Source organism: Alligator mississippiensis, chromosome 2 (assembly GCF_030867095.1).
Source record: "Alligator mississippiensis isolate rAllMis1 chromosome 2, rAllMis1, whole genome shotgun sequence".
NCBI lineage: Eukaryota > Metazoa > Chordata > Crocodylia > Alligatoridae > Alligator > Alligator mississippiensis.
In genome coordinates this window covers 149,203,545-149,226,866 of record NC_081825.1, presented here as the reverse complement: position 1 = coordinate 149,226,866, position 23,322 = coordinate 149,203,545, and the positions used below count along the sequence as shown (strand labels likewise).

General features: G+C 42.4%; 1 protein-coding gene across 7 annotated transcripts in view; it reads right to left on the bottom strand.

Moving 5' to 3' along the window:
* The window catches only part of ARHGAP24 (Rho GTPase activating protein 24), a 520,920-nt gene that overhangs the window by 30,530 nt on the left and 467,068 nt on the right, over positions 1-23,322 (bottom strand). For all 7 annotated transcript variants that reach the window (XR_009459915.1, XM_006265457.4, XM_014600612.3 and 4 more), the window contains 2 exons: positions 2,249-2,381; positions 903-976 (listed from right to left, as the gene is read on the bottom strand). Coding sequence is in view for 6 of the 7 variants with exons in the window: in XM_006265457.4 (XP_006265519.1) it covers positions 903-976; positions 2,249-2,381 (207 nt within the window). In the remaining variant the exon portion in view is untranslated. The remainder of the gene's footprint in view (positions 1-902; positions 977-2,248; positions 2,382-23,322) is intronic.

Sequence of the window (23,322 nt, the reverse complement as noted above, 5' to 3'; positions counted from 1 at the left end):
CAAAAAAAGTGGATACATGTAATAAACTCCATCAAAACTATATTTGATGTAAAGCTATATTTTATCTCAAGGTTCCCATTCACAAGTGTATATCAATTAACTGTATGCCATTAGAAATTGATAGTAACCAAAAAACAAACAGCTTTACCATTAAAATTAATTGTTTGGGGTGAGAAAGACATTTATGATAAAATATTGTTCTAATAGTATCCTGTGCCAGAAGTCTTTATACTATATTATAATATATTATATTCTCTTTTTCTCATTAAGTAAGGAAAAGAGAGAAGTTTAAATATCATGATGCATTTCAATTTTTATGCTTATTTGACTGATATTTTTCTCATTTAAGGCTAAGCAAAGTACAGTGAGCTAGTATTAATTCTGTCCTATTTGGAAAGATTAATATGATAATGTTTGGTTGAATTCAATTAACATCAGAAAATCCACTAGATGAAAGATTAACTTTTGACACAGAGGAGATGAACAGTTGCAGTTCAAAGGTTTTAAGAGCCAGTGAAACAATAAGAGAACATGGAGAAGAAGCACTGAGTAGTGATAGCTCCAGGAATTTTCCAAATGTAGCAGGTAATTAAGAGCTGTAAATACAGCCTTGATTTTCCTTTAATATGCAGCTAAGAGTTGACACTACTTTACCCAATGACATCTCTTTGCCTTTGTTGTTAGCTCTGGGCTGCTAATTAATTCCACTTATAGTTGTGCAACTTCAGAATAAGTTAGTAATAGTTTAGTAAGCAAAACTGTAATTGCATTAATGTAAATTTACCAACACTGTGACTTTCTTTATCAAACTTTTTCCTTTGATGCATTCACACAGAGACACAAGTATATCTGGCATGTCAGAGAAATAAACATGTTGAGGACATTCCTGCAAATGCACTTACCTACAGATGTACTTCAGCAAATTGAAATTAACAGGTGGAAGACTCTGTACTTGCTTCACTAATTCCTTCAGCCCCTGTGTAAATAAAAAGAAAGAACTCAAAAGGCTCTCAGTATTTAGCATTCAACAAAATCAATCTTAATCATTACAATATCAAGAACATAGTTGAGTCTGGTCTGTAGTATTAATAAAATAGAATACGCTAAAAAAATGAAGTAGGACAACTACTCATATCAGCACCAGATAAATTATGCTTACTTGCCTACAGAAGCTGTTTTGGGCGGGCAAAGCAATCTTTGGGCTGCCTAACAAGGAATATACCAGAGCTGGCTAAGAAAACCACTTTGTTGCCCAATGAAAATTTTCAGGGTTTCAAAAATGTTCTAGTAATTAGTTTCATATTGGACAAAACTAAGATCCATCTCCCCGGGCTTTTTACTTCAAAAGAGAGAGAGAGGGATGCTCACTCATTCTATGTCATCTGAAACAGATGGTCAACATTCAAGCTCAGGCTCTTCTAAAGTCTAATAAAGAACTTAAACCTGGGTCTTCCACATCCCCAGTGAGAGCTGTAACCACTGGATTATTGGCTATCAGAGGTTTTTCTCTCAGACAAAAAAAAAAAAATAAAAATCTGTCTTGGAAAGGTGAAAAGTTTCCATTTTGGCAAATTGGCATATTCATATTAAAAAAAAAAAAAAATCACTGAAAAATTCCAGATGGCTGTAGTCTATACCAGCATCAGACAAGCAAATGATTATTTCTGTCTGTGCCCTCAGTGGATTGAGAAGAACCATAACATCATGAATTTGGCCTCTGTGCCCATAGGAAATAGACCCTAGATAAGGTCCTACTACCAGTGCATTTTGGTTCAGCTGAGCCTTTGGCATTGTTCCAGGTTGTTTGATTTCAGTGTAATTCAGGATGGAAACAAGATCATGATACCATAAATAGTTGTTGGCTTGGTGCTAGAAAAAGGAAGTGAGAAGATAAACAGCTATTTAGATGAATACTAACATTACTTGTAACTTGCGCAGCAGGAGAATCCAACATAATAGGCTGAAAAAATTAGTTGGATGCTCTAACAATCAGGCAGCTGAGCCAGTATTAACACAGGATAAAAATTGTCCACAAATCTTTTAAATCAAGGAAGATGGAGCTTTCCCAGCCTTCTGGCAGCAATAGATAAATGGCTCAGGAGACAGGTAATCTCTTAGGAAAGGTCCAAGCCATTATTAAGTCTTACTAATTTAGAGGCTGGGGAATAGAGAGGACTAACTCCGGCTCTCTTCTCTTATTACAAAACCCCAACCTTTTCATTAATTACAGACCAGGCAGCCCACTCACCGTTTCCTCCTCCTTGCTGAGCAGCTTGGCACAGGAAAGAAAATCCTCATGTTTTGCATAGGGAATAACTGGTTCTGGGAGTTCTCTTAGATACAGCTTGAGCAGTGATGCCACTGTGTGCACATCTGTATTGCTGGCAGGAGGGAAGGTAAAAGATTACTGTTGGGGATATGTGGGATGCTGTATAATTGGAGGCCTACAGTTTGCTGTTTTACAGAACTTAGGCTGCTGGATGATGTTCAGGTAAAGGTGTGATAGGATCCGATGTGTGATCCACCAAGCCCCCAGCCTCAAAAGAGCACCTGGCCACACATTCAATTAATGGCATGATAGGAACAAGCCGCAAATTAATTTAACTTTTTCTGTGGAATAACTTTGTAGTTTACTCCTCATTTTATCATGCCATTCATTGATTGAACGTGTGGCCCCATCACAACTTTAGGTGCAATTAATTGGTTTAGTCTATCTTGGGCTGCTTTGTCCCACAAATGACTTGCAAGTATACCTACAAACACAGCTCTTATAACTGATTATTTATTATTATTAAGCCATTATAAATAGAGCTCAATTCCCAGGAAACTTGTGTCTGTAGTTCTGAACACAGCTTGACTGAACAATACATATCAGCTCTCCTATGGAATGGCAAGCAGGCAGAACAGTTCAGCAAGAGGGACTTTTCTCAAAACAAGCCTTGAACTGGCTCCGATTATCGATACCTGCCTCCAGCCTATTTGAATTCTACAGTCTCAGTTCCTTCTATGGTATTGTGTAAACATGTTCTGTACAAAACTATTTATTCCACACATACATAATCAAAGCTCCCTCTTATCTGAATTACTGTTTAATCCCCATGCATGTAACACTTTCCCATTTGCTCTCCAGAATAATTAATAGTGAGAGGAGTTTTAGTGCTAGTTTAACACACACTCACAGTCTTATCCAACATCAGATTGTAGTCTGATGGAACAGCTATAACAGCATAAACTGTTACAGTGTAACTGTTATTTCTGCATGTTTCTATAAATCATGTGCATGCAGCAAAGCCATTGCCACCTTACACCTATTTCATTCAGGGTGAAAATTACAGTATTTAGCTCACTCATATTACTGCAAGAGCATGAAGACACAAGAATACCACAGTAACAGCTGATGTGCATTCCTACACAACAATTCCTCTCCCTTCCTTTTTGAAGTAGCTGAATGTTGGATCTCTTCAAAGCCCTAGACTTTGTACCTCCTCAGTCAATAGAGCTGACTTAAGCCATTACATCTCAGGTGAGTGACCTAGCCAGTACCAGTGGGCTATTCATTCTCCTGGGGTGGATTTTGGTCTCTCTCTCTCAAAAAAAATTCTACCCTTTACACATCAGCTTTAAAGTTATGCACTGATTCTCAAGCAGTCTAACAGAATCAGAACTCTTAACACGCACCAAGGGCCAGAAGTAGGAAGAATAACAAGATAATTATTAGGAAGGTGGACATGTATGCTACAGGGACACACTCCCTATTTTACCTGACACATTCTTAGATCTTCTGGCTCAGGGGTGTATTAATTTAGAAGCAATTACACATCAGTAAGTTATTAGTTAAAAGTGAGTCCAAATGATACTTGCCAGTGACAATCCAATGAACTGTAAGCAAGTCTGACATATATATTTACAGAATCTCTGTTTGAACCCTCATTTGGACATGCTTAACTCATATGAAAAAGAGGAGGTGTACATGAGATTTAGGTCCAAGATAGTGGCTCCAAAAGATTCCACAAAGTTTCTGCCATGCTGTTTCAAGACAGGATGTTATTTATATTTTATTGTATCAGAATACAAATCCCTTTTTAAACCTCTACCTAGCTACAGTCTAGATCAAATGACTCATGATAACTTTGTTTACAAACTAAATTTTTATAGATATTACAGATAAAAGGCTCATGAACCATAGCTTCAAAATTCTATCAACAAGCAATGAAATACTACCTCTCTCTTTTTTAAATACATACAAAGTAGCCTCCATATAGAGATGTAATTAGATAAGAAAAGATTTCCGATGGTGTATGGAAGTAGATCATGGAAGAATTTAATAAGGGAGAGAAGCTAGAGAAAGCAGAGTGTGCAGTATAAGCCTTAATTTTGGAACTGTCAGTTGTCCTGGTAAAAGAGAACAGAGATACTGCAAGAAGACTTTGCTGTATAGGCACCAGCTCACTAGATCAGGCCTCAAAATGAAAAGTTGTTTTGCTGTGATCTCTTCTCAATCTCATTTTATTAAATAAGTAAACTCCAAAAATCATGGCCAGGAATTAAAACACATTTTAAAAGAAACTATTTAGCCAAAAAAAAAAAAAGAAACCGTTTAGAAATAAAGGACATACAGAATGACAGACAAAAGACAAAAAAGAATCAGTAAGAACTGGTAATATAGTCCACAGAATGAGAGGGTTAACCACACTGGATCTCTTCTAACTGTTGTCAGTATTGTGGAAAACAGTCCACTGCACTGGAGACCAAATTTTAGTCCTTCATATGAGGCAAAGAAATTGTTCCCCGAGCAAAAAACAGATCAAGAAGTAATTTAAAATAATGGGGACGGGGGAGTGACTCTAATCAACTCTATGCTACTCTGCTTCATGGAGGGGAGCTTCATTACTCTGTCTACACCTACAGTCAACCGCATGACAGATTTATGGCATGGAGAGGTTTGTAATACACTCATAACCTGGCTCTCCCAATAGGTGCTGAAGGGGAAATTAAAGGGTAAGATGGCAACAGACCAAGGAATACAACAAATATATCCTGTGTTTCCCAGGTAAACTATACAAGTCTCTTTAAGAATGTCAGCTGGATTTGCTTTGCTTCATTTTATTAGAACTCCAGTAACAGCACTTGCTGGTTGCTATGAAAGTTGGATCTCTAGGGTCTGAGATGTGGACTCAAACCCTACAGACCATGCCCAATTCTAGGTTCCAGGGAAAATGTGTGTATTACAAATGCTGCTGTTAGTAGCATTACCAAAAAATTGCCACTAGATGGTGGAATTGCAAAATGAGATTGTCTGACTGAGACATGTATACATGTCATGTACGGTATTACATTCAGCTGTATTGGAGCATTGCTTGTCATGCAAGGATCCCGGCTTTCTGATAAAACCCCCAAAATCTGTTATTAAAATTAAAAGCCCGCTGTAGCCCTGCTAGTGCCCCTCACCCCCCCAATAAGTCCCCCAGCCCCACTGGTGCCTCTCACTCACCCCCAAAGCCCCCCACCCCCCCCAGCCCTGCTGGTGACCCTCACTGCCCCCAAAGCCCCACAGCCCTGCTGGTTCCCCTCACAAGCCCCCAGCTCCCCCCCCCGCCCTGCTGGTGCCCCTCACTGCCCCCCAAGCCTACCGCAACCCTGATGGTGCCCCTCACTTCCCCTAAAGCCCCCACAAGCCTGCTGGTGCCCCTCACTCACCCCAAAGGCCCGCCAACCCTGCGGGTGCCCCTCACCCTGCTTGTGCCTCTTGTCTCCAGCCCTGCCAGAGGGGGCCCCCAGTTGGGGGTTTCTCGCTTTGTTTGCACACAGCTCTTGCAGACTGGAGATCAACCAGCCTACAGAACTCTGCAGAAGCAGGGAATCTGTGGGTTTCTCTGCTAAAAGAATAAATCCATGTGTTCTCTGATAAGGGGAAACCCGTGGTTTTCTCTGTTTTTCTGTGGGAAACGGAAAACCCAGATGCCATAGCAAAATTCTCAATATAACTATATGCAACTTACCATGGCTGGCCAAACAGCTGTGGAAAAAACATTTTGTTTGTAAAGTCTAAAATGCTAAAGTGCAAGCCCTCTCCTTATATTTAGCAACAATTAAATGTTCTAAATGTTGTACAGAAGCATGATATAAAAGTGAATAAGTAAGCAGGTTCTATGATCTGAAGTCTATTTACATTTTGTATGCTAGTACTAGGTTTTATTCCTGTTGCTTGCAAAAACATTTGCAACAAAGGACCTTGTTAGACCTTATGCTATAAGCTGAAGAAATGTTAATCAGCTTAGTGTTGTTTGGCTAAGTGGAGCAGTCACAAGGTCAAACGAAAAATCTGCTCTGAATGTTCTTCACCTGCACAGCTGTGACTTGCCACTAGAGGCTTGGTGAGCAGGGGTAGGAATAGGAGTAGGACCCACTTGCTGCTCCCAGTGGCAACGCATAGGGGGTGAACAGGGGTGCATGTGCACCCCATGAGAGTGCTGGTACACCCCCTGACAGGCCATGCTCCCCTCTTAGGGGACGGGCAGGGGGGCAGGTGGGAGCGCCCTTGAGCGTCAGCCGGGGAGCGGGGGTGGTGCCCCTCCCATCAGCAAGATTGGCCCTGGGGGACGCCTCTCCAGTTGCTGAATGGTTTCTGGGGCGGGCATGTGCCCCCCCCCCGCAAGGTGGCACCAGTTGCCCATGGCTGCCCCTGCTGGGCAGAGAGTGGGCCTACCAGCGTATCAGTTTCAGCAAGACCAGAAAGACCCATGGAAACAGCTTCCCTGGGGCTTTTTGTTCTCACTTAAACTGACACTGTTGTTTCTCATTGAGAACAGGGCTGCCAGGCTTATGCCCTGACAGCCCCTACTCTCAGCACAGAGCTTCTGTGTTAGTTTCAGTAATACCAGAGAGCTCTGGGGCAGCAGCCCTGGAGCTCACTCACTCTGAGCTCTAAGGGGATAATACTGTTGTCTCTGGAGCTCGGGTGGCACCTGCCCCATGCACTGCTGTCAGGGGAAGCAGAGTTGATTTGGGCAGTGGTGGGAGGCATCAACGCTGCTGGGCACTCTGTGGAAAAAAGGATTGTGGCCCTTGAAGCTCAGGCAGCATCCAGCTGGCTGGCAGCCTGGCCAATCAGGCATGGGGTGGTGAGCACCACCTGAACTCTGGAGAGAAAAGCATCAGGCTCCATGGAGCTCAGAGCATTCTGGGATACTGGAGGACTTCAACTTGGGTGGAACAACTGAGGGAAGTGGCCACACAGTAATAAAACAGGAACAAAATTAAATGGACTGGAGATAATCCTGCTCCAGAGTGGCATAACTCTAAGATAAATTATGAATGATTTAAGCCACTTAAAAGGTGCAGCAAGCCCAGGGTTAAGAGCTCCACAAGCTGCCTAAATTTACTGTGTAACAAGGCCCTGAGGTTATAGTTTGGCTAATAGGAAGACCTATCTCTGTCTCTCATTTGGAAAACTGAGAAGTTATTGCTCTTGATACAAGCATTCCAGAGTTCAAGTCAGCATTGCATCATGTAACAACCTGCCACCAGATCAGGAATGGATGGCAATGATAAAAGGGACTCAGGAATCAAACCCCAATATAACCTCCACAATATGAAGAGCTGGGCTCTCCCTTTGAACTGATAGTTCAAATGGATTCTGGATTCTTTTAATGGTCTCATAAATCCTCAGAATTAGGAGAGCAGGTGTGGGCTAAGAATGGAGAGCATGACCTGGTAGATGGAGTTCAATTCAGCCTCTGGCCCCTGTGCAACTATAGAACAGTATATACGACCTGGAGGATCTGGGATTTTTTTGTCTATGCTGGGCATTGTGTTAGTCATCTTCCTGACTGGGAAGGAATTTTTTCCTCTCACTGCCAGACTGTCCATGGCAGGGTGTTTTGTTTTCTTTCTTTCTATCTTTTCTTCCTCACACCAGCTCATGGATCTGGTTGCAGAGATCAAGAGGTAAGGTTCAGGCTGTTTCAACTCCAGTAAGTGGCAGATCAGAGTCCAGCTCCTTGACAGCTGGAGTTGTAAGTGGACCCAGGATATAATATCCCCTACAGAAGATGGAGAATTGAGTATGGTACACTGAAAAGCAACTCCCTCTCCTCCTTCCCTGAGGGAAGGGTGATATAGGACTGGGGTCTGAGAGTGGCCCTTTGCCAAGTGGAATTAGCTACAGAATCATGAACTGTATGTGCCAGTCCCAGACAGTTTCCAAGTCAGTTCAGTTTATAAAGCTGCATCTTGTCTTCCCTCCTGTCTGGGACATGCACAAAATATAACCTTAACCTGGGAGGATCGTAACTGCCTCTGGCAGACATAAGAAGTTTGACCTTTTCTTGCACATTGACAACACTTGAACAGCTTGTCATACCAATACAATGTCTCAATACATTATATTTCAACATAGGCCCAATTCAGACCCAGTTACTAAATACCTATGTGGAATAAATAATTATGTTGGGCTCTGATGCTCCTCTAGTATTTTCTTTAGTCCACATAGTCCAAGCTTCACCTTTTCATACCATTTTGTTGCATTGCTAGTGTTCTCATATACTATTTGAGAAGTCCACTGTTAACTTGTATTCACCCAGTAAAATGGGGCCTTCTAACAGATAACATGAATGCAAGTGTCAATGTCCATTACAGTGAAAAGGAATGAGCCACAAACAGTTGAAATGTTCATCTTCCGTTTTCTGAGAAATGGGGTGGTTTGAGTCAGTGACAGATTTGGCTGCGCAGAGAATGCAGAGCCGGGCACGCAGCAAATTTAATTTATGCAAGCCTAGATTCTGGACTCAACACCTGAAAACCAAGGCTGTGGACCAAAGAGTTTCTTTTATAGAGATAAGGGAAACTGCATCATCTCTTCTTTCCATTCCCTTCATTCACTAAGTAGCAGGGGAATCTCTGTGGCTGCTACTCTAATCTCTCTGCTGGAGTAGACTGCTTCTTCTGTGCTCAATTACAGGGATGAGGGGAATTGCCAGTTGATCATTTTCCACTGTTACAATCCAACTGGGAATGTAAACATCCCAGTGCAAGCTTCCCAAATCCTGCCTCTGTGCCATTTCTACTGCAAACAGACCATAAAGTCAAGATACTGTGTGAAGGTAATGACTTTTGTATAAGGAGAGTGCTACTCTGTAAGCAGAGAATGGTTGTTATAAATACTATTTTATCACCAGAGCCAATCTAAATCATTTATACATATGGGGGTATTGCAAGCAAGCTAGGACTGAACAACACATAATTTTACATTATGTGCCCTGAGGAATTTAAAAATTCTATGCTTTTCAGAATTAACACTCCGTAGTTTCCCCAAAACATGCATGGACACACAAGCAGACACACATATACTTTTAGTGTATTACAGCCCCATAGTTTACCTTTAGTTCTTTCATTGTTGAGACTAATATCCATTAGCAGAGGCTCCCTATCCCAATTAAATATAAAGACAGGGAAGCACACCAAATCCCTCCCTTAGCAATTAGACACAGATCCAAAGTCCTTTTCATTTGAACTCTGTGTTATTAGCATCCCTCACAGTAGTGCTGTTTTGACAGCACTTTTCTTTGTCATATCACAGACATTGTGGAAGTAGCTGTCAGATTAATTATACAGCCTGGGGATTTTCACCATCTTCTCCATAAACAATAATTATTGAAGTGCAGTAGGTCACCATAAATGCATGTATAGCCCTCATACATGCAGACAAACATACAGTGCATTTAGAGAACCGGAGTCAGCATTTCAGGAAGCAAAACCAACAAGCCACTAACAAACTTCCAGTGAGGAAAATTAACAGGGAAGGTCATATTAGAGGCAAATTATTATGTCAAGGGGTTCTCTGAACCATGATGACATATATACAGTATGGATAAAAAGCAAATAATAGTGACCTGTGAATTATGTGGCTATAATTCTGCTGAGGGGCTCTGGTAAAATAACAAATTATAAGAGCAGAGCTCAAGTGTTTTATGTAGTCATCAGAATGCTGATGTGGAATTACAGACCCATAGTTTAAAATACAGCTTTTTAAAATGACTACAGGATACAGATCGGTATATTGAATCTTTGCAAAGATGTCCCTTCATCAAAATATTCACTGTCTTTTTTACTGTGTGTTCCTCCTCCTTTTGTAGCTCACAGGTTGCGTCCATATCAAATGAATTTCAGTGCTAGTGGGCAGACTGGCTTTCTTCTACCACTCCAGGTGCTTTCCATTCACAGAGTGACCACACCTAGATTAGCTGCAGAATGCAGGAATAATGTGCAAACTGAAGCGTTGCCTCTTGCATAGGCTCTGATGCAAGAAAGGATACTCGCCCCTTCAGACTTGAGATACTAGCTGGCAACATTATAGAATGACAAGGAATGAAAGGAAATGTTATCAGACATAGGTAGTTACAGACAACTCAATTAAAAAAAATAAAACACAACATTAAGGTTGAAAAGCCAACTACTCAAAATTCAAGAGGCCATATTCTGCTCCCAATTATTCCATCATAAATCCAGAGCAGCTCTGCTGATTTTAGGGATGGAATCAGGCCAAAGTTTATGTTAAAGCTTAAATTTAATTTTGTCCCCTTTTGCAAATGCCCCAAAACAAAGCCTTTGTACACAGTTTTACTGTATGGCATAACTCTTGCCAAATAATACAGAACAAAATCTAAATACCAGATGGATTCCTTTAAGTTTATACACATACCGAGCCAAATCTTTCAACTTTATTTTTTGCCTGAACTACTTGCTCCTTTTCCATCCTTCCTCTATAGTTGCCCCTCACTGCACTTTTAATAAAATCCACACTCAATTTTTACTTTACATGAGGTGGTAAAATAAACTAAACTGAGTCTGCCCCTCTTGGGTCAGTGTTTACTGCCTTCAATGAAATGACTCATGGCAGTAAATGCTGTGTCCAGCAGTAAAGATCAGTAGGATCACCTCCTGAATGAGAAGTCCATTTTAGTTATTATGAGAGCAGATACATTTGAAGAGGCCAAGAAACTGTTGCCTGATGAGCTGCTGGCATGAGGGTAATCTAAAATTGAAAAATGTAGAAATTGAAAATATATGTGAAGAGGTTAAAAAAAAACACAATGGAGAGAAGGAAATAGAAAGGTAATACAAGGATTGTTGTGTATTAAGAGAATGCATATAGACGGATAGTTGTGAAAAGAAAATGAGTTCACAGTGACTAGTCTGATTCAACTGGCTGGTTTTGACAGGATTTCTGCAAGGCTCAAAAACATATATAAAATATTAGAAAATCAAATAGTTACTGATAGGTATTATATTAGAAGATCACAAATCTTGCAAGAGCTGTATACTGAGCTCTTTAAAACAAATGTCTTTTAAAGCTTTCATGTAATAGCAGAAATCATGTTTTCTTGTAAGACAGCACCAATGGCCATCTAAGAAGTCATTTATCATCTAAAGCTGAAAGGTACTAGTCACACATTTTTTTAAAAGAACATAGCTTCACAACAACAAGTATAACTGAATATCAACTTGTATGAGTTTAAGGATCAATTACATTTCAATAAGCCATGCAGTCACAAGGTGGGCAGACCAAAACCTGGTGCAGGGTGGTCCACCTTGGGACAAAAAAACAGCATCATACTTATAGGCTTGGCAGTGCTACACTTGCTAGCACCATAATTGAAAAAGATTTAAAGGGTCTTGATGGACCACAAGATGAACATGAGCCACCAATGCGATGCCGTGACTGGCAAAGCAACCAAACGCTGGCATGCATCCACAGATGCATCTCAAGCAAAACCAGGGACGTCATCCTCCTGCTTTATTCGGCTTTAGTGATGCCGCAGCTGGAGTATTGCATCCAGTTTGGGGCCCCGCCCCACTTCAGGAGGGACATGGATAAGCTTGAGAGAGTCCAAAGGAGAGCCACCTGTATGATCAAAGGCCAAGAGAGCAAGCCGTAGGAGAAGAGGCTGAGGGACATGTGAGACTTCAGCCTGGAGAAGAGAAGGCTCAAGGATGACTTGATGGCAGCTTATAAGTATATAAGGGAGGTGCACCAGGATCTGGGAGAACAGTTGTTCACCAGGGCTCCCCAAGGGATAGCAAGGTCTAACAGCCACAAACTCCTGGAAGGCCAGTTTAGACTTGGCATAAGGAAAAACTGCTTTACAGTCCGAGTGTCCAGGGTCTGGAACAGACTCCCACCAGAGGTGATGCAAGCACCTATTCTGGATTCATTCAAAAGGAATTTGGATGTTTATCTTGCTGGGATCATTTGGCCCCAGAAGACTTCCTGCCTGTGAGGGGCTGGACTCAATGATCTCACAAGATCCCTTCCAGCCCCTAATGTCAGTGAAGTCTATGAAGCTACTTGGTACAAGGACTCAGCTGAAAAGATCAGTAAATATTCTTGCACTCTCTAGCCAGTAAAACATGCTCTGCTCTAGCTGGACACCAATTTGCCTGAGTTACTGACTCTAGGATTTGAGTTAGAATTGGCTTCTAATGGCCAATAATATATGGACCTGATTGTCAAATCAGGTCCATATATTATAGCATATGTAGATGACACACTAGCTAGCTGGTTATAGAGGGCTGTGGATAGAGGCAATAGCAGCTAGATAACTGGCAACTAGATCTGCACATATAAAGATCAATGAATGCATATGAAGCCATGCATTCAGAAAGCTCTGAGATTTCCCAGGAATGCAAGGCCTTAAGTGTTTTGTAGACACTAGATTCTTTGTATCTTCTAACCTAGCCTTAAGCTACTTTTCTGAAGAAGAAACTACTATGGCAAAGTACTCTAGCACTTGAAAACAAAGAATGCAGGGTAGAATTAGGATAGAAGGGTCCTGTGATTAGGGAAGTGATTACAGGCCTGCCTAGGAGGACTGGGACAGTTGATGAAGATAATTGGCTGGACCAGGGGAAGTGAAAAGGTCCCAGGGAGAGGGGGAAGGGGAGAGACCGAGACCAGGCTATGTGGTAAGGGGGTAGAGTACTAAGTCTGGGTACTCTCTCCAGGTCTGGGAAAAGAACACAGAGTTTGGTTTAGTCATTTATTATGTATTTGTTTATTTGATGCTTCATGTCATCTCCTATTGGGGCATGTCTGCAGCAGGGAAAATGGCAACTGTGGTGTGTGTTACTGGGCAACTCACTATAGCCCCCTTTACATGTTACACTTAAGGCATGATTAACCAGGTACTAATGCCTTAAGTTATGACCCACCTACACATTCAGCTAATTAACGGTTGATAAAACAAGCAATAAGCTAGAAAGTTATCACACCAAAAATACATAATGACTTTGTAGCTTATTCTAATGACATCATTAGTTGAGCATGTGGTCAGGTACTCCCCTGTTGCTGGAAGGCCCATCAACTGGTGGGCTCCCAGCCACAGAAGTGAACCACCTGCTGCCAGCCCCACAGCTGACAACACTGAATATGTCTCTTACTGAGCTTTATTGTGAGTTTAAACAAACCCCAACATTCTCAGAAAGCAAAAAAAAGCATCAAATTCCAGGTATTTTCCACCTGAGGCATGATAAAGATTCTACAAGCCTGGTTCATAATGAAACAGTTTAATCATAAGGGAAACAAGTTCCAATGAAGAGCTAAGAATTAAAGAATTTGGCTTCTATATCTGGGTTCACCAGTTACCTTGAACAAGCCATTTCACCTCTGTTTCACTTTCCCTGTATCTACCATTTAGTTAGTGATACTTTTCTTGAGAATTTGGGCTATGCTACTGTTGATATTATTTGGGCGAGTTGAAAAGTTTTACATAGGTCTGCTGAGGATTTTTAAAAATGCACCTGATAGTCTTCAGGTTTTTTTTTTTTTTTTTAAAGCAAATGTTAATGATCTAATTTAGTTTGTTAAAAAAATTGCTTAGGTAAATCCTCCCCGGAGATTCCCCTAACCTCTTGCTGTGTATTTCTTTCCACAGATGATGACGTTGACTTTGACAAGGATTTTGCACAAGGATTAGAATGCAAACGGAATACTACTGATTTTGTCTCTTAGGGTAGAAACAGCTGTCACCTTTGTGTCACCATTAAAAAAATCTTATGGTGGTGCAAAGGCCAGGCAAACAGATGTCCATACCCCTGTTGTACCACAAATACCCAAAATTTGTTGTAGAAGATTAGATTTATGGTGGCAGAGTGCAGTCAGCCCTGAGCTACCTGCACTCTCCAGGCACCCCGGGCAGGCACGCTGGCTCTTCAGGGGCCTGATCCTGTACACTCTGGGAATGGGAATTATGTGAACAGCAAAGAACTTTTTTGCAATAGAATTTGTGCAGAGGCAGAATTAGGAAGCTTGCACTGGGATGCTTATGCTCCCAGTTGGATTGCAAGAGTGGAAAATGATCCATGATTCCCAAAGCACCAATATAGACTGTCACAGCGGGGTCCTCCAGGAGGGCTGTGATCTCCTTAAGGCCCCCTCTCCGTGCCTATTTGGCCCAAGGGCACCCTCTATTCTCGCCCGCCACGTCTTTGATCTTGAGGTTAGTTGGGAGGCTGCCTTACGTCTCCTAGGCACGGTTAGCTGGGACCTCCGTCCCCGTGTTCTCCCGGACCCACCGGGGGTCTCCCTGTACCTGTAGTCTAGCCCACTCCCAGGCCTTCTCTAATATACGGCCCCTCACTGGGACTCTCGTCACGCCCCACTCTGGGCCTTCTCTAAAATAACCTAGCCCGCTACAGGACTTCCTCCCGAGTCTCTGGTACTTTAGGCCCACCGCACGGCCACCCTCTCGTATCCCGGCTCACCGCACTGGTATCCCCTTTTGCTGGGGACCACCGCAGCACCTTGCTTTTCTCCTGGGGAGTTGTACTACTAACCCCTTCCATCAGGGTCCACCACAGCACCCTGCCCCTATCTGAGGGGTATTGCCACACTAGCCTACAACTGGGCTCACTACGCCCGTCTCGGGCTTTTCCATAGCCCCCCTTTTCTGGGACTTGCTGTGCCCACGCTGGACTCCTTAATAGTGCCACCCCTTCTCTAGGGCTCGCTGTGCCCACGCTGGGCTCCCTAATAATACTGCCCCCTCTCTAGGGCTTCTCAATGTTGCCCCCTTCCTGGGGCTCACTGTGCCCACCTTCAGGCTTCTCAACATTGCCCCCTCTTCAGGGCTTGCTACGCCCACACTGGACTCTTCAAAACACCCCTCTCTGGGGCTGGGGTCTACACAGCCCCGTAAACTGCGCCCTTACTGGCACCTGGATCCCCACACTATTGTGGGTCTCCTATGAGAATACTGTGCCTTCCCAGGTGCTAGGGTCCCACACCCTGTGGGCCCTTACAAGTACACTGCGCCCTCCTCAGGCACTGGGGCCCCCACCCCTCTGGGGGTCCCTATGAGGATAATGCGCCCTCTCTGGCACCGGGGTCCTCACACTCCGTGAGCCCCCTATGAGACCTCCTCCAACCCCTTATAGCCTCTCCCTAGCCAATGGTGTAATAAACAACATCAACAAAACCACAAACCTCCTGGCTACAACTTAACTTAAGGCTGCCTGGCTGTAACAACATAGCTCCTGCGTCCCAAAGCCACCATCCTTCAGTCTGCTCAAGCAGTACTCACATCCTAGCTACATGAACTCCTACCCCTCTGGCTGCTGGCAGAGACCTGCCAGCCTGGCTTCAGCCCTGGGCTTTATAAGGGCCAGGCCCTGCCTCCTACAGGCAGCTGACTCTCATTAGTTGTGAGTCAATCAATCTGGAGTTGCCCTGGCATCTCACAGCTGAACTCATTATCCCTGCTAGGGCTTTTCCCCAGCAGTTTTCCCCTCTCTAGGAGCGGGGAAGTGAGGTGTCTTGCAACATAGACATAAGGAAGGGAGGCAACATAGCCAGAGAGAGGAAATAAATGAGATACATGAGCTGCTTGATAGGGTGTGGTGTAAGGCCAACAAATTGCAAGTCCAACCCAAAGTGGGATCCAAGACAAGACATTTCAGTGAAAATCAGTTTTTTCCTGTTCCGATGAATAACAATTTCACTTTGTAGGAAATGAAGGCTACCTGATATTTATCAGTAATGTACAAGGGATAGATCCAAAGCCTTTGATGTTCGCAGAATTATCCATCAAAGGTTCTTTGGTATTCTGAGATGCATTACTTCCACCTGGCCTTCCTAACAAAGGGATGGGATGAATTTTTAACTAGAGGATCTATCCCACCTAGGTAAGTATCTGCTTTGTATCCAAGTTTCCTTGAGTTTAAGAGAAGAATACCTGTTGAGGGCATGGCTTAACAAGTGGAATGTTGATTGTGGCACCAACCTGTCCTGGAGCACAGAGGAAGGGATCGTTGAGAACACAACTTTTTGGAAAATACTGCAACTAAGTTTACATGTAGCATGAAAGAGAACTTTTCTATGAAGCTAACACATGCATCCAATATATCAACAGCCCTTCTTTTATTAAAAGGCCAGTGGCCTGGCCAGGTGGTTATATGGCTACAACATTCCACTCCACAATGGCTTCTCCAGGCTTTTGTGTTTACTCTTCACATGACAGTGCAGGCAAACACCCATTACCTATCATTGTAAGCATTCTGCCTGATCTGTCACCTAAAGAAGGTTCTTCAGCCTATCATGGACATATCTATAGGTCATGCAGTGTAGAGTTGTTCCTTGCGAATACTCTCTTACAATTTAAGGGATTTAAGGATCACAAACGCTTAGATTTTTTTTTTTTTGTGGCTTATATGTGTGTATCTTCTGAGTAGTGCTGTCCTCCTGCTAGTCAGGTGAGAATCTGGGGTTGAGTGTGTGCAGTCAAAAGAGATGACTTTACAGTGAACAGCAATGAGCAAGTGGTGAGAAGCAAAAGGTGCTAATTCCTCCTTAGGTGCTAACGTAAAAGGTATGCACTTGGGTTCACATCTGTTGCCATGCACCCAGGACTCCAGACAGATTGCAATGGTGGGAGTGTGTGGAGGAATACATAACAACTTACTATACTCAATGAAGTGCCCCACAGATGCTATGAAGTCTGTTCCAAATGACGAGTTGGCTCCACTGCCCTTGAAGATGGAACATTCATACATGGCAGATATCCCCTTCAACATCCCCATCCACCCACATGCTCCTTTTGGAATCAGGAGACCTGTTTTGTGTGGTGCAAGAAATTTGTCACCCAGCCTCCTCTTTATATATGTAAGTGACATTGCATGGAAGCTGCCATGTGCAGGAGGATGTGGGACCAACCAAAGCCCAGTGACAGATTCTAGAAGCAACATGAATAGAAATTAAGAAATGTTGTGTTCTATGACCCTGCTGTTTTATGTGCATACCTGTATTTTCAGGTTTTTCCATCACATCCTCCCACACACCTCCATAAAAGTGAGAGCAAAGATATTAAAATGAATGGCAAGATATTAAAATGCTTCAATAAAATGCCTATAAAAATCACATATACACACATACACTTCTCCTGCAGCACAAAGAGCTTTATTGAAAAAGATTTCCCAGCACCAAAAGCAGGGAGGTTTTATTGATATTGGATGCCTAAGGACAGAAAAAGTATTTTATCTAAGAAAAAAAAACAAAAAAGAAAATCACTACCATATTTATTTGAATCCAAAATAAGGTATTTTCTCCATTTACCATGGAGAAAAAGCCTCCGGTCTTCCGTTTAAGTACAGCATGACAGGCAGGCAGACAGCTGCTGTGGTGCTGGCTCTGGCCTTGACCCAGGGTTGGGGCTGGAGCTGCAGCTGCTGCCTGCCCACTGCTGCCTCTGCCTCCAACCATTTCTCCTCACCCACAGACTGCTCCTTCTTGCCCTCTGGCTCTGACATAGCTCTGGCCTAGGACACAGAAAATATGTTTGGTCTGGCCCTGGCCCAGCCTGGTAACAGCTGTTGCAGTGGCAGCAACTCCATCTGGACCCTAGAGCTACCCCCCAGGTACTGGTCAGGGGTGGTAGATGCCAGGGAGTGCAGGCATGAGGAGGCAGGTTGCAAGGGGACAGGGAGGCAGGTGCTGGGGGGGGGGGGGTGGGGAGGGAAGAGGCATGGGGGGAAGGTAGCGGGGGGGGCTAAGCATGGGGGGTAAAGGGAAGGAGGTCAGGCTGATTGCCCCCAATGCCTCACCCACAACCTGTCTCTCTACCACCTGACTCCCAACTGCCTCCCCACCACCTGTCTCCCACTACTGCCTCCCTTCCCCACTGCAGCAGTGAAGGGCAAATGAATTCAAGATGACCCTCCAATAATTAGATTCCAAACATGGAAAATGATAACAAAGGTATACATATTTCATGTATGGAATCTAATTATTAGGGAGTCATCTAAATTTAAGGACATCTCACGTTCAGGTAAGCATGGTAATTTGAGTCTCCAAAAACAGTGGACTTGACAGGACTTTCTAGCACCTGATTGTTACATCTCAGTTCAGAAAAGATACATAAAGCCCATGAGCATCAAAGGGAGATTAGTTCTTTTCATAGCTTCAGTGTGTTTTAAACTGTCTCATCCACTTAGATGTTTGAAAGTACAAGGAACCTTGTTTGCAAAATGGCAAAAGTTGTTATAGCCTGTTCCTATACTTCATGTTCCAAGATGGGCCTGGAATTAGCATTGTTATTGTTTTACTCTGTTGCATGTTTATGTGCAGGTGTTATCAGTTAGATCAGTTAGATCACTACAGCTCAGAAGGCTGATTATTTTCCTGGCAATGGAAGGCTGCAATAACTATGGGCAGAGAGTCAAGTTCCTTCAGTACTAAGAATCCAATGTGTGATTCCTATGACCTTGATGATTTTATAATAATATCATGCTTTTGCCCAGTGCTTTTGCTTTGACAATTCCAGTGATCAAATGCACAAGACCATTCTTCCTATCCCATTGCACATTTTGGATTATTTGAATATAGCAATTCATCTTCCAGGGATTGCTGGGTATACCAAACAGCCACTTACTTACAAGTTATTTCCTCAGCTGATAGCAATGGTGACTAGAGAGACATGGAATATTTTATCTCTTAAAATATTGTATTCTTTTCAAGACCTGCCTGCAATCATAGAAGACTACAATGCAGATTTTGTTTTCTTGAGGCAAGACCTGTTGAACAGTAATATATGCTCTACCTTCAGCAAATATGCATTCCCTCTCTCTGTTTCTCCCTCCCTCTTTTGCACACACATATAAAGATGAAACACTTTATTTTAAACTCCTCTGAACTTTTGGACTTCAAGTGCCAATGGAAATAGCTATAACATTCATCCCAGATAAATATTAATACCCATTTCAGTGACATTTCAAGCATTCTCTCTCCCTGCAATATCTTCACTTTCATCTCATCCGATAATTCCAATGAACAGTAGCAGGAAAGATATTATAAAGGAAAAGAATCCAATTTTGTTTCTTTCAAATTAAAAATGGTAAACTGAAGAAAACCACATTTTATTTTCCTTTAGAGATGGAGGATTCTTCGTGTCAATTTTGCAGAATAAATAGTTATGATAAATTATAAAAACATTTAACTAGAACCATAAGAAATTTTAAAATATGCATTACAGAATGAAGCAACCAGCAAAATGACACAAAACATTTCCTGATAGAAACAGGCTTTAAAGAAAGGTTTAATGAAACTGTACTAAAGGCATTAGAGTGATAATTGAAATAAGTCACTAAGAAAAGAGTTTGTGGATTCAAGGTGATCCTTAATGCAAGTTTCACTCAGTGTGCATATGTACACACCAAATGAAGTGTACCTATTCTTTGCTTAGTAGTATATACAAAGCTGTATTTTTCTTTAGTTTATTTTTTTCTCAGCACACAATAGTTACTTTTAGCCTCAACAGACTTCAATGGTAGCAACAGCTACTCCACCCCCTGCAAAATGTGGTATATTTTTCATGGAGAGGCAACACTTAAAAATACTGTATTTCTCATAGTAAGCAACTGGCAGTAAGAGGTTATAGGTCTTGCTCTGAATTCTGTCATTTTGTGACCATCAGAAATTTGCTCCATGATAGACTCTATTCTTATTTACATTATAGTGGTATAAATCCAGAATAACATAATTGACAGTAGTAAAGTTTTTCCAGATTTTCAGTAGATATCTGAAAACAGCACTTAATCCAATGCACCTCCTTTTCCCTCTTCTGTAAAACAGGAAAATGTCTCAACAGAGTGCTATGAAGTTTCCTTCATTAATAGCTGAATTATTTGATATTTTCTGAATAGTACTAATGCTCTGATAAATATTTAATTAACTTTGCAAATCAAGAATCAGTGTAATACTAAAGAGTTAAGAGTGTATCTTAAGAGAGTTGAAGGATAGTGGGAGTTATGTAGAAAAAGAAAAGTGATCAGCTGCAGAACCTTGGACAGCAGCTGCGTTATCAGATTCCTGGCAGAAAATATAATAATCACTTTAAAACTTCTCTGCTTATACTTGCAAGATGAATAAATACTGGATGCACCACTTTAAAATAGAGTGATGCTATTTTAAAGACGTGAGTACTCACATGGCAACTATATAATCTCCCCCTCATTTTCCCTTCTCCTAATTGCACAATTTAGGATACTCTACCTAAAGAATGGAGGAAGCCTAATGTTAAAAAAACAGAGAAACTTAGTAGTAATGTTTCTTCTTATATAGGAATTTAAAATATAATTCTTGGCCCTTTACCTTTATTTCAAAGATAGTTGAACTCTCTTTTTGGCGTAAAATGTAATCGCCACTGTCACTTTGAAATTGGTATCTTCTTTCTTGTAACATCAGTTCTTCATATTTTCAAGCGCTAAGTGCCACACAAAACCCATTTGTTTTTCTACAATTTGAGAAGCTGAGCCAACACTATTATAGAAGAGTAACCTGGATTCTATTTTGTTTCATGCATTATCAACAAACTGTCAAGTAAATTCCAACTGCAAAACCTTTCTTGCTGTGGATGTATGGGAAAGGAAAAAATGGAAAACAGCTTAATTAATAGATTGGAGACTGGTGTTGCAGTGCCAGCCTTTAAATCAAGCATCAGTCATTCATGTATTAATCATGTTGCATAAGAAAGTCCATGAGGAGAAAATAAACATGGACCCCCACAAAATTGTTTTTGCAGTTGCTTTTCAGATTACAGCTCCTTTCCATTAATCCCTCTTGTAGGACAGGCTCAACCAAGCTAACAGAATATGCAGCTTCCTAGCACAGCAAGAATGTTATCTGGGGGGACATATCCAGAGCAGTGCAAAGGGAGAAATTACAGGTTCAAATGCAGAGTGAGACACAGCCCCTGCCCAAGGGCTTACAGTCTAAAAGGAAAAGATAGACAGAAGATTGGAGGGCAAACAGAGGGGAGGTAAAGTTACTTGTCCAAGCTCACAGAACAGCACAGGCAGGAAGAGAACTGAAATTACCAAAATTCCAGACCTGTACCCTTTTGGCTATGCCATGCTATATCCAAAAATAGCTTAAGCAAAAACATGGGCAATTAGTGCCTCCTTGAGCCGGGGGGGGGGGGGGGGGGGGGGCATGTGCCCCCCCCCCCCCCAGCAGCCAGTCAGTGACGGTGGGGGAGTCCCCTTGCAGCTGATCTCGCTGACCAGGGGGGATCCCCCTGTGGCTAATCATGCCAACCGGTGGGGGGGTGTTCCCTGTGGGCAATCACGCTGACCCAGAAGCACAAGCGGGGCATCCGGAAGTGCCAGCGGTGCTCCTGGAAGTGAGCTGCCCCCCTGGCACCCCCACTCCCTGGCCAGTGCTGTCAGGGGGTGCACCGGCACTCTCAGAGGGTACATATGCACCCCTGTGCATCCCCTACACATCGCCACAGAGCAAAAGTACAAGATATAAATAAAAAGGATATATATTTTTTGAAAACAGAACAAGCCTCTGAGGTAGGGGTGAATCATAAATACACAAGCCTTGGACTCAAAACTGCGGTGCTAGAGAATTCTAGGTAACTAATGCAGATATTTCTCACTGTGACAGCAGAGATCATGTGCATTCTTCACAGCAGTACTACATGAATCTTCATCTCCATTTCATCCTCTAAAGCTGAAACAGCAAGCCTGTTCCTGGAGCTCATTAGTGTGATACAGGTGTTGTCAGAGAAGACTGAGAAAAATATTCATGCTGCTCAGTTCTCAACCTGTTTGTTTTATAATAAATGAAGTCTGTGCTCTATTTTAAAGCAGCACCTGGAATGCTAGGTGCATAATTTTTGTGAGGTTTTTTTTTTTAACTGATATTTTTCTTTTTCATCATTTGGCCTGTGGGCACTGAATTGGGGTTCATTTACACTGATCAGTGTACGGCACAGCTGATACCCAAGGTATCATTGGTATTATTCAGCTTAAAAGACAGAACAAACATGAAATACATCCAAAGGAAACCTGATTACTACAGATTTTGCATCGCTTATTCAGTACCTGCCTACAGGTTTGCAACATTTTAATAGTCAACACATTAAGAAATAATGGGGTTTTATACCCTAAAAATCCATCACCTAATATCACCATTTGTCATAGATTTTTGCCCTCATCAAGCCCTTTTCTGGCAAAACCCCTTTGCACCAACTTTTAATCTAAAAATAAACCTAACCAGAAGGCAATTGTTTTTGTTTGGTTTGTGTTCTACAACCTTCATGGCATTTCTTAAAGTTAGGTTCTGCTCGGAAAAGTGGGACTGAGAACAAACAGCATCATGGGGTTCTAATTGTTGTTACATCTCTCTGAAGCTGTATAAAGTTTACTTATTTTATAAGAGGGGCATTTTTTTCTATCAGCTTTCTAGACTCCAACTAGGATCCTGTAACAGGACCATGTCTTCAGGGGCAGCCCCAATGCTCCCTGGTAGACACGCAGTTCCTTCCCTGCTCTGGCTCTAGGGTACCCTCCCTTCCTTCCTGCTTGCCATGTCTTGATTTTCTTAAATAATTTTGAAAGGGGGACTGCCCAAGGGTCCTAGAGTGAGTTCCACTGTCCTCCTGCCAATGGATTCTTCCCTGTCTCCACTGGTCCCACTACAATCCTCACACTATGTTGGCCCTCCTAGCCCATACATACCTCCAGGGCACTTCTTGCCTTATAGGTTATTCACGGTTTCCAACCTCCTCTACAGTCATACCCATGCCTCATAGGTGTTCTGAGCAAATCAGTTTAGTGGCCAGTCACAGCCCCAATCTAATCTTGTGCCTTGGCAGACTTCAATGTCCTAGTCAATATCTGCTCCTTCTGGGCTACTGTGACCCTGGCCTCAGTATCTTCCCTTTGTGGTCTACAGGCCCCTGACCCTGGCTCTGCCTCTCTTAGGCATTAGGCCCTTGGACCTGTCTATGCCCCTTTCAGGCACTGGGTCCCTGGCCCTGTGTGTGT